The sequence below is a fragment of the Schistocerca nitens genome, chromosome 11 (assembly GCF_023898315.1).
Source record: "Schistocerca nitens isolate TAMUIC-IGC-003100 chromosome 11, iqSchNite1.1, whole genome shotgun sequence".
In the NCBI taxonomy this organism is placed as follows: domain Eukaryota; kingdom Metazoa; phylum Arthropoda; class Insecta; order Orthoptera; family Acrididae; genus Schistocerca; species Schistocerca nitens.
This window is the reverse complement of record NC_064624.1, coordinates 36,473,360-36,492,251: the sequence shown is the minus strand read 5'-3', so window position 1 is coordinate 36,492,251 and position 18,892 is coordinate 36,473,360. Positions and strand designations below refer to the sequence as shown.

The 18,892-nt window shown below is 39.4% G+C and overlaps 1 protein-coding gene across 4 annotated transcripts in view; it reads left to right on the top strand.

The window, feature by feature from the left end:
* LOC126213259 (neprilysin-2-like) overlaps positions 1-18,892 on the top strand; it is a 255,251-nt gene that overhangs the window by 234,687 nt on the left and 1,672 nt on the right. For 3 of the 4 annotated variants that reach the window (XM_049940914.1, XM_049940915.1, XM_049940913.1), the window contains 2 exons: positions 15,252-15,383; positions 16,754-16,935. In XM_049940914.1, the coding sequence (XP_049796871.1) occupies positions 15,252-15,383; positions 16,754-16,935 (314 nt within the window). Of the gene's footprint in view, positions 1-15,251; positions 15,384-16,753; positions 16,988-18,892 lie in introns of all 4 variants that reach the window. The other variant, XM_049940916.1, reaches the window with a different exon arrangement.

The following is an 18,892-nucleotide window of genomic DNA, read 5'->3' as shown; positions in this document are numbered from 1 at the left end:
TTGGTATGGACTGTTTAACATGGATCAACTCCATTTGTTGTCTAAAGATGAGTAATATATATACTAAGTCGTATCACAAGCCCATCAGTGAACAAAGATATTTCTCACCATCTTATCAATATTATAAAGTCCCATAAAATGCATCTATGAGAGATTGTGTCTTCCTTGACTAAAGAACTTGGTATTATTAGGCTAGATGCTATGATTCATAACTATGGAATGTATATTGTGTTTGATCTTGTGGAAGACTACCTAAGTGTATTAAATGCTGACAAATAGTATTTACAATATGCCCCACTGTACACTGTGCCAAAGACTTACATGTGATGTAATCTATCATATAGCTTACAAAACAGTTACTGTTTCTATTTAGCAGTGATCTGCTATTTGTATATTGGAAAATTAGAACACACACACACAGTGATTGGTCAACAAGTAAAAGAACGAGAAATGATTGTAAAATATATTCTGTGTGCCTATAGTGTTAATTATTTATCTGTAAACTGTGTGGTGATCTATGTAAGTCTAACATTGTGTTGGGGTCAGGATCAGCAACTCAATATATATTTTGAATTTATTAATTACAGTTTCCATAAGAGTTGCCTATAATATTTTTATTAATTAGTAGTTTTGGGCTGAACATAATTATTACAGTCACAATCAGACCATTTCGATTTCTCTTGAAAACAATAAGCACATACCAGAAATCAATATTAGCATAAGTTGTAAGAGATGGTACAAGTGTTTGGCTAACGGATTGCTGCTTGTTTATTAACTTCATTAGTCAGAAGAGTTCAGCAAGGAGTGCCACTAAGATTAGCAGGCACATGCTCCACTACCCCAAATGATGTAGTTTTAGTAATTCTAGAAATAGGCCCACTGGACTTGGAAATCAGAAGAAGGTGAGACCTTTACTGATTAAAGGAACACTGAAGTAAAAACGTAACTTGCAACTGAGACCAGTATGGTAAAGTTAATACAAGATTGCACATAATGACTTTGGCAAATTGAATGAAACACTTCAAGCACAGGCAGGAGATCATATGACTCCCTCTGTAACTAATAATAATGAGTGGATTGATACATTACCTGACCAGTCATGGCCGAATGTCACGTATCTGTACGAAATCAAAAGACAGGCTCATGGTTGCACCTGTGGTTGTGTGGACGCTTCAGAGCTTGTATGGTTAGACTGTGCACTCTAAAGAAAAGCAGCAGGCAATGGCCATCAGTCATTAAGGATGTTGGATCCCAAAGCCACACTGAGGAATGAGTCAACCTGGTGCATCTTGGATGATTATGCAGCTGCAGTGTGCAACAATTCCAAGGAAAACTGCACAAGGCATTTAACCAAACGACAGCTATCTGCCTTCCTTGTTAGACGATAATGAGAAAAGACAACTATGGTCAGTAACCACTGATTAAAATTTTTGTATGTCAATCCTTTTGACTGGTGGCTGATTAAGCGACATTTTTGGGAAAACTCCTTATTTGATTGACTGTTACAAGTGTAAATTTGGCAGTTGATGATTGGAGTGCTGACATCACAGTTACAGATAGTCTGCGTAAACGAATTATGTTGGCCACAGATGCAGCTTATATATATCCCATCCAGCATCAACGAAGGTCTGAAGATGGCACATTGGAGCACCAAAACTGGTAACCACACAATAAATGAGATCATAAGGACGGCTGTAGGCGTTTCATTTTCTTACAACTGAATCAAATGGTATTTATAGACTTTACACTGTGCTGGTGCAAGAGATGATGTGAGTGTTGATTCTAAGATATTACAATAATTGTGGAATAGCTATTTATGGTGGAAATGCTCCTGGCGTAATTCCCTATCTCGAAGGAATCCTCCAGACAGTGAGTGTTGAGAGGGGGTACTATGATAGTGGATCCAGTAGCAGAAACAACTATCTGCAATTCAGAGGTACTCTACTAAATGAACAAGTAAAGAGCAGATTCTGTGGTACTAGTAATAATAGTAGTAGCAGTACCTGGGTGATTGGTTAAGGGTTTTGTTGTAGTTTTGTAGTGCAAGTAGGCAGTTGGGAATTGATATTTTTAATAAGTACCATGAATAAATAATTAATACATGCATTTATCAATATCAACAAAAACGTAAATTTTATGAATTAATTTTATCTGGTCAGATTGTACATTGTGATTATGCAAAATTAATGAATATATACACTGACCGAAAACAATCAAAACACCAAAAAGTAAGTAACATAGAGTAATAAAATTCTGGAATACAGGGCGCTGAAGAACTTGCTGTCGTGCACCCACAAAACCCTTCTACTACTACTTCTACTACTCTGGAATACAGTTGTCCAGGCAAAATGTGATTAACATTCCAAGATCACAGATTAATGTATGCGTGTGGTAAATCATTGCAAATAACCGATGTAATTGCCAGGATGTTCAATGGGAGTGTACAGACATGCGCACATTATACAGGTGATGGCCATCAGTGAACCAATCTGCAAGTTGTTCTAAGGATTAAGCGACGTCTTTGGGGAAAATCCTGATTTGATTGACTGTTACAAGTTTAAATTTGATCTTGCGCCTCATGAACCTCTCAATCTGCCATTCTGTTCCGTTCCCTGGACAAAATGACCTCCTGTCTCCAGAGAAATAAAGCGGATTTACATTGGGGAATTACTGAGCCATCAAACGGCCCTTACACCAGTCCACTTTTAGCAGTAACCAAACTGCATGAAGAATTACGATTTGTACTCATGTTAGAGGTATTAAGTAATATTTATGCCACTCGGGACCAGGCTTGAAAATTCAGAAGAGCAATTACTAAAATTTCATACAACAAAGTATCCAAGCCTCCTCAATGTAAGGGCCTCTTGTTGGCAATTTAGTTTGGGGAAGAACTCATGAAAATACTCTGCCTTTGTTTTTGCTGGTACAAGTTACCAATTTAAATTACTACCGTTTAGTTTGTCTGTCAGCTCAGGTTTATTCAGCACAACTTTGCATAAGCATGTTATCGTGCCCAAAAAGTACTGCAAGCTTTTAGGGAAGCACAAGTTACTTCTAACTTACAGAAATTTAAGTTTAGGCAGGCTGAATATAGATTATTTGGGCATATCGGTAGTCAGTAAGGCATCTTGCCTGATAAGGACCAAATTAATTAGCAATTTTCCATTTTTTCCAGTGGGGAAACTGCTCAAGGCTTTTCCGTTCCTTTCTTCTTTATAATAGGCATTTCATTTATGACCAGATCCTCAGTATTTCCTGATTCAGACAGAATATGAGGTTTATATGATATGAAATGATTTTACAGATAAACCAACACATGTGACGTGAGTCATATACCACCATTGAATATAGTTTTCGAACACACATTCATGTGATTTGTTGCTTAGCATAGCCATAGTGAACATATTTGTGTTAGCAAGCAGATATTTTGTTTTCTTCATGTTAGAATAAGATGTTTCACAGTAGTTCTTAGAGACACCTCATGATGTTTACTTGGACTATGCGTTTTTGTAGGTAACCTGTACTGTTCAATTAGTATAAAAGGGGTTGGGGTAGTTACATTCCTCATGGATATTATCTGCGTGAAACGTTGATCAAGTGCATTTAAGGTCTTTTTGTCAGTGATATAGTACCTTGCCCTAACGAGTCAAGAATCTACCCTACACTTATCAAAATTTGAAGAATAATCTCAGTGCATTGTTTGCTTGCGAAGTACCAATAGCATTAACAGAATAAAAGCCGTGATTTTCTGGGTCCAACTTTCAACGTGAAGTAGCTATTTTGGCTCTTCCTATTTAACAAGAATACTCTGCTGTGTCTATGAAATTATAGGTAGTTCGATTTCGACTGATTAATTTATTACACTTCCATTAGAAGAGAGACATTTCCATTGACAAACGTGTCTTGGGGACCATGATGTTTATGCCTACTTCACAATCACTCATTATGTGTTATATCATATGAGCATGCATGTGTTAATATTCTGTAAGTTTGAATGGCTTCAGACCCACTTGGTTCACCTCGTGAGGTCTGTGGACTGAATACTCCTTGGATACACCCACTTGGTAGTCAATTTACAAACACTCTCAACTGCAACGTGTGAGTATGCAGTCACTTCTTGTACACACATTTCCACCATGCCACAGAATCAGTTAAACTCCAGTAATGTGTCTAGAATTACAGCGTGTGCTGGTTCTTTCGACTGACTGGTCGCACTGAATTTATCCAGCCCCTGTTAAAGTTAAGCAGAATGTAACTGAGAGAGGCGAGCTGTTACTTCAAATCTCTGCGATGAAATAGAAAGTGGTATGGAAATAGTTTCAACTGTCTGCGTTCCTGGCAACAGTCAATCTTCTATGTAACATTAATGTTTAAAATGTGTACTACCGACAAATTTTTAATTAGTTACTTACACTTTGTCAAAATGTTTCCTTCCCATACTGATAAACAATAGTAACATTGCACCTTTAGGCTGGTCATGTTCCAAGCATTTATTATTTTATTTATTCTTGTCACCTCTTGTGTCCTTGTGTTTCTATGCAAACTACGGTAGATTAGTAAATGTATGACCTGTTATATGTACGTCACCATGAGCTTACATCACGTAAAGCAGACCAACTTTCCTGTTGAAAATACGTCGTCAACCCATGTTGCTTCTACTGGGATATCCTGCTTACCACATGTCAAACTTGTACTGAAAACCAAAATCCAGACCAAATTACAATGCTTGACGTCGCTCTGCTGTAGATTTTAAGCAAGTTTTCCCCACAGCTACCAACCTAATGGCAGGGTGAAGGAGAATTTGCCTCTCCACATGGCAACTCGAAGCACTAATTGACCTGGCATCGTCAAAACTGAACTTAACTATTGTCAAAATGTTATTCAAATTAAAAGACCGAAATACATATAAAAAACCTTGTAACGACAGTAATCGAGATAAATGCAGCTGAATGTCTTTCCAATACAGTGTGCACTCTACGTCCAATATATACTCTATACCCTCCTATATGGTAACCCAGTAGGAATGTTCCACATTCAGGAGTATGACAGGAAGGCTCACGTGAAGCAAAAACTTTGTATGCACATATACTCTGTTCTGAATGGTTTCTGAAATAGAACACAGTTAATGTAAATTTTTTTTCAGCTTGTGGCCCACACGGATGTGTCTCACCCGTCCAACATCTTTCGCCTTCTATTCTAGCCCATCTTATATCATCGCTTTCACCTTCTTTGCTAGGGACGTCTTTCTTCCATTAAACTAGCCCATAGAACACGCAGCTGTCGACGGTGTGTTGTGGATGAAGTAGTTTAGGAGGTACATGCGCTGATCGCGACAAAAGTACCTATTTTTAAAGGAAACGCGTATTTCTGAAGATATAAGTATATATATGCACGGAATACCAAAAAAGTACTTATTTTCATATGGACGCAAAAAAAAGATCAATTAACTGCCTGCTTTCACCAACTTATTCATGTTGCTATGGCAATATGTTACATAGGTAACTTGGGATACAATCATCTGACTGTTAACCATTCGCTTTATTTGGTCGATCCCTTTCAAACGCAACCACGAATCACGTGGAGTCAGTCTGGCAAAAAGCTAAGGAAAAAAAAAACGCGTTACGGAACTCACCATGTTATGCTGAATAACTGCCTGGCGGAATTCCTCTGGCGTCAACGATTTGGGGAAAATCCATTCCACAATTTCTTGAGCATGTTCGAAAAATCTATCCAAATGCTGCAAATTAACTTGAGGCAGCTGTTTTTATCTACTCTGTGATTCGAGCTTTAATATATATCTGTGCAAAATAAACAAATATCATTTTTTGAGAAAGTTTTGTTATTAATTCCATATTTTTCGGAAAAAAAATGTTTTTGAAATTCCGTGTATATATATGTAATACATCATTTCTGACTAAAAAAATTTTTCAGACAATTAATTGATCTTTTACTTTAGCAGCCATATGAAAATAAGTACTTTTTTGGTGACGAGCGCATCAGATATGACTGTAACACACAGTTTTTGAAATAAAAACATTTTTGGTATTCCATGTATATATATATATATATATATATATATATATATATATATATATATATATATATATATATATATATATCTTCAGAAATACGCGTTTCCTTCAAAAGTAGGTACTTTTCTCGTGATCAGCGCATGTACCCCCTAAACTGCAGAAGTGCCACTGGGTTTTACACCTGCTGGATAAAATGCAACACATCTACCCAAATGAAGAACACGCATATTTCGTGTGTGTTTACGGTTTTGTGATGGTAGTGCTCCTGCTGCTGCCGAAGAATACCGTCAGCTCTATCCGACACGTCGAATTCCTGATTGTAGAGTCTTTAGTAGGGATTTCAACACCGTATGTTTAGCAGGTATTCGTTAAAGTTCTTGTTTTCCTTGTGAACTCACAGTCGAACAACCTGTGCAGGAACAGCAACACATTGCTGAACTGGTGCAGTGTAATCCTGCTACCAGCACACGGAGGCTTTCTGTAGGTATCAGTGTCCCACGAATACATTTAGCGCGGACATTACATGCGGAATACTTGCACCCAATTCACGTACAGAGTGTCTACAGTCTTCAGAGTGTTGACAGTACCACATTACCTGTATTTTGTACTGGTTAAGTGACAATTGTCATTTGCTCCCATTAATACTGATGAAGCCACGTTTAAATTGCATGGAATCAACATCTCACATAATAATTGTCGATGTTGTCAGGAAAATCCACCACAACTGTGGAAACGGTGAGGTAGGATTAGTAACATGTATAAAAGCCCAGTCATTTTAAAAGAGCAAATGAAGCGACGGAATTAGTTGAATTTTTTTGGAAAATTCGTTTGTTGAAACTGAGAGTGTTCCTTCACACAGATTTTTAGTGTACTTGCAGGTTGATGGCACCCCTCCACATTTTACCGGTCATATGCGGTAACATCTCAACCGCTCTTACCCTAATCGCTAGATTGATCATCGTAGTACAATTAACTGGCCACCAAGATCGTCAGTCCTTAGACTATTAGTTTTTTTGTTCATGGGGTTGGAGGAAGTCTCAGGTGCACAAACGGGAGGTGAGGGCACGCGATGATCTGCTTGGTCGCAACATGGATGCCCCTGCACTCACTGGGGTGCCAAATCCAGTGTGTCAGCTTGGAAAAAAAACTGCCTAGCTCTGCTCCTGTCAAAGAGAGAATGATGAACAAGGTTCATGACAGAGAAAAGTCTCATTTCTGATCATGAACGAAATTCGAACTTAGAACAAAAAGAACTTAGATTGTATTATTTATTAAAGTATATAAATATATCTTCTGTAACAGTACAAGGCACACATGAGTCACTTATTCCTCGTACTGATCTGACCTGCAAGTTACAGTGCACCTGTCGATCGCAGTACTACGATTTTTTTATCATACTCTGATGAAACTAAAACTTGTGTGTAATATAAACATAAAAATACACATAAAAATTTCCCTTATAACAGTAAAAAAAAAACACGCATCGCTTCCTTATCTGCACTACTGTTGTAACTTAGTGGTTAGGTGCACTTGGAGATGAAAATAGTTCGAGGTTTGTAAAAAAATAAACAATGTTAATCCCACCTCTTAATTTTCTGTTGGTTGTCACAAATTTGTCTTACTTTGGTCAAACTGTTACAGCAATGTACAGGGTCTGATTATGGGGGCAGTGATGCCTGCCTTGTACTAGAACCCACACAATGCAAGACATTGCGCTTACATATGTTCTGTGTAACACTCCATCTTTCCACCGAGAGCATTTCGGAATTTTAATTTTGCCTTTTGTTACTCGCATATTAATACTGTTAAGATGTTGTATATCCCCTTGCGTGTTAGATGAAAACTCTTGCCCATAGACCTTTTAAGTTCACCAGTTTGTTAAATGAATGCTCATTAACCATAGTTATGCTCAGACCACCACATTCAGATGTAACCATCCTTTAAGCAGGTGACAAAAGTGAGAGGGTTTGAAATTGCATTTTTCATGTACCACCAAGTAGCATAAACATCCATTCATTTCTGTGTGTACTCCAATGTATGGTCACTTTCCAGTAGTATTTACAGTAAATGCTGATGGCTTGTATTCCTTGCAGTCGTATTCACATTTTTGTTCACACTAATTTGTAAGTGTTGTTTGCACATATGGAATGGATTGCTCTTTTTTCCAGGAGCAATTTGTATTTCTTCTTTGTCCACAGTGTTTTTGACAAATAGTCTAGTTTGCTGTTTTTATTACATAGATATTATCAGTTTGCCATTTCATGCACATATGCATTAGTAGTACTGAGAGGAGCAATTTCTGTAACAGGGATCGGTTTCAGTATGTCCAATAAAGCGCTTATTTTTCTTAAAAACAGAGAAATACATTATTCTTGAGAACCAATCCCATTCTGACAATACCTATATTTGACAGCATTGTAGAGAATGAGGTCCTGGATTGGCAAAAATATGTTTCTACAGATTTCATATAAGACTAATGTTGTCCTTTTGGTATCTGTGTTAACGATTTCCATATAGTTTACAGGTAATAGTATATTCTTTAGCCAAGAAAATGAAAAAGTTTCTCATAAATGCGTATCAGAAATGCTTTATATAATAAAATCAATAAGTTTATGACATATGAGGCAGTTCATTACAGTTTCATTGGCGTTAGTTGTTTCATGCTCTCTGTAATCGAATATACAATGGAATTACATGGGGAGGGGATAATTCGCTACAACCTCTTTCAAGCTACTTGCCGTGGTGTAACAACCTGTCCCTGTGTCATTGAATGTGTATTAAATTCAGATGTTAAAACTACTATTCATTATGTTATTTCGTCAAAGTGTTATGTAAGTTTCACTGTGTGACAGCATATGACAGAAGCAAATAGAACAGTGTTTACAAAGGTATTTGGCGGATATTTGTGTAATACTTGGTGTTAGGAAATTATGCAGTTTAAGAGATACACTACATTAAAGATCTCGTCAAAACGAACCGATTTTAGTATACCTTGTTGCGCTAAAGTGTCAGAAAATGAGACACCGATGGATAAATGTCCTATTTTTTAGTAATTACTTGTGGAGATCTAGTATGTAAACTTTTTTAGAGTCAGTTGGTACCACAATTCCAATCACTGATGTTGCAGCCTTCCTCAAAAGTTCGCTTTTTTACATCATGAAAAATAAAAACAGGTAATCGCAAGATATAAATAATAAGAAAAAGACTATATTAGCCAGTCAAAAGCACCAGTTATGTTTTTCTGGTTTAGAACATGATGCTTTATCTTCCCACCTCTCCCCAAAATAGTGCTTTGTCAGGTAGTGAAAGTTTTTTTTTTGTGCCGCCAGTCACGTAGCCTCATTTAGTCGTAAGGGGAACTGTCAACTATAGCTAACTTGCCTGTTTAATATTTTAGCTAACATGTCTTTTGTACAATTATAGAACAACAATACAGTCTATTTAGATTTGTAAATATTTAACTTGGGAATTCACTACTCCTTGCAGCAAGTGTGGTACAAAGATATACCTTTGCTCATTGCCAATAGTGGGGGTGGGTGCAGAGAACAAGATGCTGATTGCCTCTTACATTCTAATAATCGCTGAATTGCAGGTCTGTGAGAGAATGCTTCGGTTTAAATGCTGGTAATATACTGGAATTCGACTTGGAGGTCTAAATGTGTGTGTGTGTGTGTGTGTGTGTTTGTATGTGTGTGTGTGTGTGTACATATGTGCTCATGCATTCATGATGTCATATTTGTCCCAGAAACCTCATTGCCTTTCTACTAATACTCCTAAATATTTATGAGTGTCTGTGTGCCCAGCTGCCCTCCCAGTATACAAGGAAGCACCAAAGAAACTGGTAAAGGCATACAAATTCAAATACAGAGATATGTAAACAGGTAGAATACCGCACTGCCGTCGGCAACGACTATATAAGACAAGAAGTGTCTGGAGCAGTCGTTAGATCGGTTATTTCTGCTACAATGGCAGCTTATCAATTCTAAGTGAGTTTGAACGTGGTGTTGTAGACGGCACACGAGCAATGGGACACAGCATCACCGAAGTAAAAATGAAGTGTGGATTTTCCTGCACAACCATTTCACTGGTGTACTGTGAATATCAGGAATCCAGTAAAACATCAAGTACACGACCTCACTGTGACCAGAAAAAAGTCCTGCAAGAATGGGACCAACAACGACTGAAGAAAATTGTTCAATTTGATAGAAGTGCAACCCTTCCGCAAGTTACTGCAGATTTCAGTGCTGGACCATCAACAAGTGTGAGCGTGTGAACGATTCAATGAAAAATCATTGTTATGGGCTTTAGGAGCTGAAGGCCCACTCGTGAACCCTTGATGACTGCACGACACAAAGCTTTACACCTCACCTAGTCTGGTCAACACCGACATTGGACTGTTGATGACTAGAAACATCTTGCCTGGTCGGACGACACACGTTTCCAATTGTATCGAGCAAATGGACATGTGCGGGTAGGGAGACAATCTCATGTATCCATGCTTCCTGCATGTCAGCTGGGGACTGCTCAAGCTGATGGAGGCTCTGTAATGGCTTCAAATGGCTCTGAGCACTATGGGACTTAACTTCTGAGGTCATCAGTCCCCTAGAACTTAGAACTACTTAAACCTAACGAACCTAAGGACATCACACACATCCAAGCCCGAGGCAGAATTCGAACATGCGACCATAGCGGTCGCGCGGTTCCAGACTGAAGCGCCTGGAACCGCTCGGCCACACTGGCCGGCGCTCTGTAATGATGTGGAGCGCTTGCAGTTGGAGTGATATGACACGCCTCATATATGTAGAGACGACTGTGACAGGTGACACATACATAAGCATCCGGTCTGATTACCTGTATTCATTCATGTCCATTCAGCATTCTGACGGACTCAGACAATTCCAGCAGGACAATGTGACACCCCACACATCCAGAATCGCTACAGAGTGGCTTCAGGAACGCTCTTCTGAGTTTAGACACTTCCACTGGCCACCAAACCCTCCAGACATGAACCTTATTGAGTATATCTGGGATGCCTTGCAATGTGCTGTTTAGAAGAGATCCTCACCCCCTCGTACTCTCACGAATTTATATGACAGCCCTGCAGGATTTATGGTGTCAGTTCTCCCCAGCACTACTACTTCAGACATTAGTCGAGTCCATGCCATGTCGTGTTGCGGCACTTCTGCGTGCTCACAGGGGCCCTACACGATATTCGGCAGGTGTATCCGTTTCTTTGGTTATTCAGTGAGTATCTATATTGCCAGTTTAGATCTTACAAGGAGAGGTCACGACGTTGAGATCACAGATTTACTTAAAACATAGTATTTCTCTAGTAGGCCAGTAAAACAACATAACGTGCAAGTAGTAAGGTGCACTACTCTGGCAGTTCAGAGAAAACCACAAGAGAAGTTTTGTGGGTGTATTATATTATGGATGTATCTGTGCGTAGGTGCTGGCTGTTAGAGTTCATGGTGGTCAAGTGGTTAGTGTGTAGCTTCGTAATACAAACGTGTATGAGGCGACAGTTCAACTCCCACTGAAACATTTATCTTTAAAGTTCCAGTTTAAGTTCCATGATATTCAAAAAATTTGCACTTTCACTATTCGTTGTTGCTACATTAGCAATGTCTCGCCACTATGCAGGTTAACTTCCTAATGAGACCTGGCTTCGTGTCCGCTGCTTGAAGTAACAATGTGCAAAGTAGTTCCAGTTACCTTACTAGACTGCGTGTATATAGGACTTCATAAATCATGACAGGCACACATTTTAAGGAAAACTCAATGCATTTCATTTACTTGTCGATAGTTAAAAATATGTTTCTTCTAATAATTAAATTTAACGAAAACTGGTAAGTAGTAAAACTTCATGAAAATACACGTGGCTTTTTAAAAATTATATTATCTCTCAAATGACATATAATTATATTAAATAATATGACCAGTGATGAAAAAATCTATACTAAAATTTAAGTTTGAGGAGGAATCGAACTGTGACCTCACACAGGCTCATCTTATAGAGCTCAAATGCTACCTCTTTTTTTAATTTCTTTTTTTTCTTCATATTCATTACATTTGTTTGTTGCAGACGTCCCATGACACCTGGTGAAGCTCATTCACTCAGTTTTGTTTATTACAGAAGGCAGCCTACTCTTTGAACACACTGAGTTACTGTGCCAGCACCACTTGACCACCATGAACTCTACCAGGTGGCACATATACATCAGTTACATAATAGAATCTTAAAACTTCTCTTGCAATGTTCTCAGAATTTCCAGAGCAGTGCACCTTACTACTTGCACACTACGTTGTTTTAATGGCCTGCTACAGATGTACAAAGCTTGAAGTAAATCTGTGAACCCAATGTTGTGATCTCCAGTTGTTACATAAAATGCATTTACTTTTAAATATTTAGTGTCTTGACGAAACTGTGGTTCTAATGACAAAGCATGCCCCTGTTCACCGCACGCCCACTTCACACAATCATGCGCAAATGTCACCGGGGTACATACTGATCATTTGTTTCATTGGTACCATTCAGTTCGTCTGAATACTTTTAGTAAGGCCAAGATGACAGCTCCGGGGCCACATACTTATTGGCTATTTCATCTACATATACATGATTACTCTGCAATTCACATTTAAGTGCTTGACAGAGGGTTCATCGAACCACAATCATACTATCTCCCTACCATTCCACTCCCGAACAGCGCGTGGGAAAAACGAACACCTAAACCTTTCTGTTCGAGCTCTGATTTCTCTTATTTTATTTTCATGATCATTCCTACCTATGTAGGTTGGGCTCAACAAAATATTTTCGCATTCGGAAGAGAAAGTTGATAACTGAAATTTCGTAAATAGATCTCGCCGCGACGAAAAACGTCTTTGCTTTAATGACATCCATCCCAACTCGCGTACCATATCTGCCACAATCTGTCCCCTATTACGCGATGATACAAAACGAGCTGCCCTTTTAGCACCCTTACGCTGTCCTCCGTCAATCCCACCTGGTAAGGTTCCCACACCGCGCAGCGATATTCTAACAGAAGACGAACGAGTGTAGTGTAAGCTGTCTCTTTAGTGGACTTATTGCATCTTCTAAGTGTCCTGCCAATGAAACGCAACCTTTGGCTCACCTTCCCCACAATATTATCTATGTGGTCTTTCCAACTGTAGTTGTCCGTAATTTTAACACCCAGGTACTTAGTTGAATTGACAGACTTGAGAATTGTACTATTTATCGAGTAATCGAATTCCAACGGATTTCTTTTGGAACTCATGTGGATCACCTCACACTTATCGTTATTTAGCGTCAACTGTCACCTGCCACACCATACAGCAATCTTTTCTAAATCGCTTTGCAACTGATACTGGTCTTCGGATGACCTTACTAGACGGTAAATTACAGCATCATCTGCGAACAACCTAAGAGAACTGCTCAGATTGTCACCCAGGTCATTTATATAGATCAGGAACAGCAGAGGTCCCAGGACGCTTTCCTGGGGAACACTTCAGTTTTACTCGATGATTTGCCGTCTATTACTACGAACTGCGACCTTCCTGACAGGAAATTATAATTTGGGTCATTTGGGTATTTTGAACATATCCAACATGGTTGAATGATGGCTACATGATTTTTGACTTTCAAGATTTAGGTCATTGATGATAACATGTGTTCATGATCAATGTCCACGTCCAATGTACTATTTCTCCAAGAAACCTCATTGCTTTGCCACTAATACTCCTACATATTTAGGAGTGTCTGTGTGTTCCAACTGCCCTTCCAATATATTATGAGTACCTATATTGTCAATCTAGATCTTGAATAAAATGCACATACTTTTAAAATATTTAGTCTCAATGCATTTTGTTTGTAACAAATTGAGGTGATAGCGAAGGACTGTGTTAGTTTCTCAGCAACAGGCTAAACATTTTTATCCTGTGCAGCAAGAACATGGTCATATGCATAGGGAGGGAATGCTAAATCTTACTCAGAATTAAAAATTTTTTGGAACATCGTTCTTAAGAAAGCAACAATTGATAAAATGACATTAAATTTACTTCAACCTAGACTGTTGTATTGAAATAATTTTAATTACCGGAAATTAGTGGGTATTTTTTGTACAAATTAAATAAAATTGTTTCCAGCTCACTTTCCCAAGGCATACAATATATTGTTTTTTACGTCTATCTTTCTCTTGATCAACTCGAGAACTGACTAAATAACTTGAATAAAATGCAGATTTTTGGAATTGTAGAACAGCTTGGCCAGCAAAATCGTATAGTAATCAACAGACAGATCCATCAGAGCAACTCTTGTGTTTAATTTATATTGATATCCTTCCTCAATGCATTCTGTAAGGCGCAAAATCTAGCTTGTGTCGTCCTTTCAAGGTCTGAAACCTGATTGTTGAGTTATGAGTTTTTATTCTGTGAGTGGCAGCAGTCATTCTAGTATTAGTCTCTCATATAATTTGAATTGATTTATAGTAGAGATTATTCTGTGTTTTGGTACCAGTTTCCCACCCCAAAGTACAAGAGGGTAGCTTGAGACTCTGCCCATTCCTCAGCACTCTTTAACAAAGCTGTTGGCAGCCTTCAGCTGTTATTGGACATGACTTTTGTTAAAAATTTTATCACTGTGGGAGGGAGGGCAACCCAAAATCGTATCCCAAACATTTTGACTATTAATCAAAGAAGTTACTCCAATGCTACTCCACAGTGGATGACACTGGGAAATATTGGAAGAAGGCCACATGAAATGTATTCCATCCACAAAGACAGTTATTCAAACCCTCGTTTGATCAATGCTTTAGCGTTGCTTCTCATTCTATAACCTGTACCAGACAAATAGTTAGAGGCAATGGAAAAGATACACAGAAGAGCAGTGAATTTTGTCACAGATTTGTTTAGGAAGTAGGAAAACATCACAAAGATGCTCATCCAGTACCAGTGGGATTTGTGCAAAATTATCACGACCGTATGTTCCTATAAGGGCCAACCAAAATGTCCCTTCACCCTATGCATAACTGACAGTAAGACCATGAAAGAAAAATTGCAAGACTGCAACTCATACGAAGGTTTGCCAACTGTTCCTCCCATGCACCATTCAGGAATGGAACTGGGAAGGAGGACGAAACAATGTAGATGGCTAAGAATCTAGAAAAAATTGCTATATTATAAGTATTTTTAACACAGCTTTAATGTTTCAACCATCTTCAGGGTCGTCGGTATGACAAGGATGGTAACGTGGTGGACTGGTGGGACCCTGTGACTCGTGACAAGTTTCTTAAGAAGGCACGCTGCATCATCTCACAGTACGGGAATCTCACTGATAAGCAGACAGGCATGCACGTGAGTAAACCTGCTGGTCTGGCCTAGCGCCTCCTTCTCTGAAAATATTGCTCACCCTCCTCTTTAAAGAAAACAGTAGCCATACTGGTCCCATTCTTGAACACAATAAACCTTAGTTTCTCCTGTTTCAGCAATCACAATCTGGATGAAGATTCACATCATACACCTAATTTGACTAATCACATTCTGAAGGTGCACATCTAACCTGACGCAGCTGTAGGCCCAATTTGCTAACTACCATTCTGATGCAATGCACCTCCCATACTGAATTCTCCCATTTCACTAATTATTTCAGTGAAGATGGATTTCGGACACTATAGTGGACTGGTCAAAAAAATCTTCAGATGTGTGTGAATTCCTAAGGGTCCAAACTACTGAGGTCACTGGTCGCTAGACTTACACATTACCTAAGCTAACTTATTTTAAGAACAACACACACTCACACACACACCCTCTCTCTCACCTGAGAGAGGACTCAAACCTTCAGTGGGGGGGGGGGGGGGCGCAATCCGTGACATGGCGCCTCGAACCACGTGGCCACTCGGTGTAGCAGTCAACTGGCCCATTTGATTCATTACCACTCTGATAAAGAGACACCTTATTTGGCCTACTTGACCAGTCAGCATGCAGATGCATATCATCTGAAATAGTTCACTGCCCCATTTTACTACTTACTATTCCAATGCAGGTGCACGATACCTAATACTTTTGAGTGGTTCCACTTTACTTATCACTGTGCCAGGCAGGATGCATCTTATCTGACTGCCCCACTTGACTAATCATTTCTGTGAAAGTGGATGGCTCAAATGGCTGTAACCACTATGGGACTTAACATCTGAGGTCATCAGTCCCCTAGACTTAGAACTACTTAAACCTAACTAACCTAAGGACATCACACACATCCATGCCCGAGGCAGGATTCGAACCTGCGACCGTAGCAGCAGTGCGGTTCCGGACTGAAGCGTCTAGAACCGCTCGGCCACAGCGGCCGGCGAAAGTGGATGTCACATGATAGTTTTTTCTGATTCATTTGAATACTAAACATGCTTATGAAGATGCATCTTATCTGGGACATTTCAGTGTTCTCATTTGGCTGATAGCCATTCCGATGAGGGAACTTCACATCTCAGACATTTTACTTTACGAATCCCACGTAATTTGGCCACTATACATTCTGTAATTCTGTACAATTTAGCTCAGTAAAAACGTGTTCTTCAATACATATGCTATTGGATACAACGGAACATGCACTCTCCTTCATTTCACTCTGTTTTCGCAATCATGTACATAGGTAACCAGCAGAAGACTACAAGCAGAAGCAAATGATGGTGGTGAGTGACGATGATTGATAGCGGTGTGTCATGTTGCAGCTGAATGGGCTCATCACACAGGGGGAGAACATCGCAGACAATGGCGGCATCAAGGAGGCGTACCGCGCCTACCTCGCCCTGGAGCGCCGCGCCGGCCAGCCAGAACTGAGGCTGCCGGCGCTGCCCAGCCTCTCTCCACGGCAGATGTTCTGGGTGTCCGTCGCACAAGCCTGGTGCTCGAAGTCAGTAGAGGGGTCCCATCCCTGACACTCACTCAGTGCATTCTATTTCTGTGTTAGTGCAACAGTACTGGCAATTCATAGCAATTGAAAATGGAGTCACTGCAAATGGCTGAAGTGGCTTCGCTAGGTAGTAAAGAAGGAACAAATTATCTTGGACGGGGCGTAATCAACAGATGTAGAAGTAACTTGGGGAATGCTCAAGGAAATTATCTTGGAATCCTTGCTGTTTATGTTGTCTATTAATGACATGTCAGACATTATTTGTAGTAACCTCACACTTTCCACAGGTAACACCTTTAGCTGTAGTACTGTCTAGAAACTGCATAAATATTCGTCAGGTCTTGATAAGATATCAAAGCAATGCAAAGATTTACCACATGCATCAAACGGTTAGAAAACAATCTCATAAATCAAGAGTTCATAGTATCCTATGACTAAAGTAACAGTAAGTCACAATAGTAATAAGTAAAGAAGCAATTTTAACTGATGAATCTAGGAATATACTACTACCTCCTACATATTGCTAGTATAAGGACACAAAAGACAAGATAAAATTATTTACAATATGCATAGAGGAGTTTAAGCAGTCATTTTACCCATACTCCATACATCAATGGAATGGGTGAAACTATAATACAAGGTCCAATAAGTGTATACCCACTGCCACGCACTTCATAATAGTTTGAAGAGTGTGGATGTACAACAGATGTTTCTTCATAACGTCTTTCAGGATTTCAGAAGACAACTGCTTCAAAACTGCAGGGCATACAGAAAATAGAGACACATCAATGGATAGAGCATCTCTCCAGTTTTTTTAATTCACACTGCGGGTTCTTAGTATGGCGACAATTCGTGTCATGGTGAACATCATTACATGCCTGAAATTCACTGAACTCACTGACACAAACTGCCTACAATGGCACAACAGTAGCCTGCTTCGAAAATTTGTTCAGTGGGTTTCCTATCTGCACGTGTGAACTAATTCAGTGCAGCAATATTGAGCAGACTCCTTATCTACATCTTGTGACAAGCTTCCCTCCAAAGTGCAACTCCTCCATAACGACGCTTCAAGAGATGCTCTGTCGATTAATGTTGGTCATTTTTCTGTACATCTTGCAGATTTTCCACTGTCATGTTGTGAAGTCCTTGAGGTACTTACAAATAACCAAATGTAGCAAGGAGGAAATTATCGAAAATAGTAAGCAGGGTCATGAGGATGTAGGCCACAGTAGTTATGTAGAGGTGAAGATGTTTGCACTGGATAGACTGAGATAGAGAGCTGCATCAAACCAGTTTTCAATTTAAAGAACAAAAAACACACATATGATTGTGTGGTTTATATTTTTCTACAGTATGTATGTATGTTGCACTTCATATGTTTGAGTATGTCCATTTTCACAGTGTGAGTGCATCTGTGCACTGTGTGTTTGTCTGTGTGTATGAATATGTGTATATATGCATGTATTCATGTACGTTTAGCAGTGTATATGTGTGTTTGTGCACATGTATTTTTTACAGTCGGTCTGTAGGTATTAATGAATGTGTGTTGCATGTACACTATGTGGTCAAGAGTATCCACACACCTGGCTGAAAATGACTTACAGGTTTGTGGCGCCTTCCATTCGTAATGCTGGTTCAATATGGTGATGACCCATCCTTAGGCTTGATGACAGCTTCCACTCTCGCAGGCATACGTTCAATCAGGCACTGGAAGGTTTCTTGGGGAATGGCAGCCCAATATTTACAGAGTGCTGCACTTCGCTGAGGCCTGGCACGAACTCGGCGTTCCAAAACATCCAAAAGGTGTTCCATAGGATTCACGTCAGGACTCTGTGCAGTCCAGTCCATTACAGAGATGTTATTGTCATGTAACCAATCCACCACAGGCCATGCATTATGAACAGGTGCCCGATCCTGATGAATGATGCAGTCGCCATCCCCGAATTGCTGTTCAACA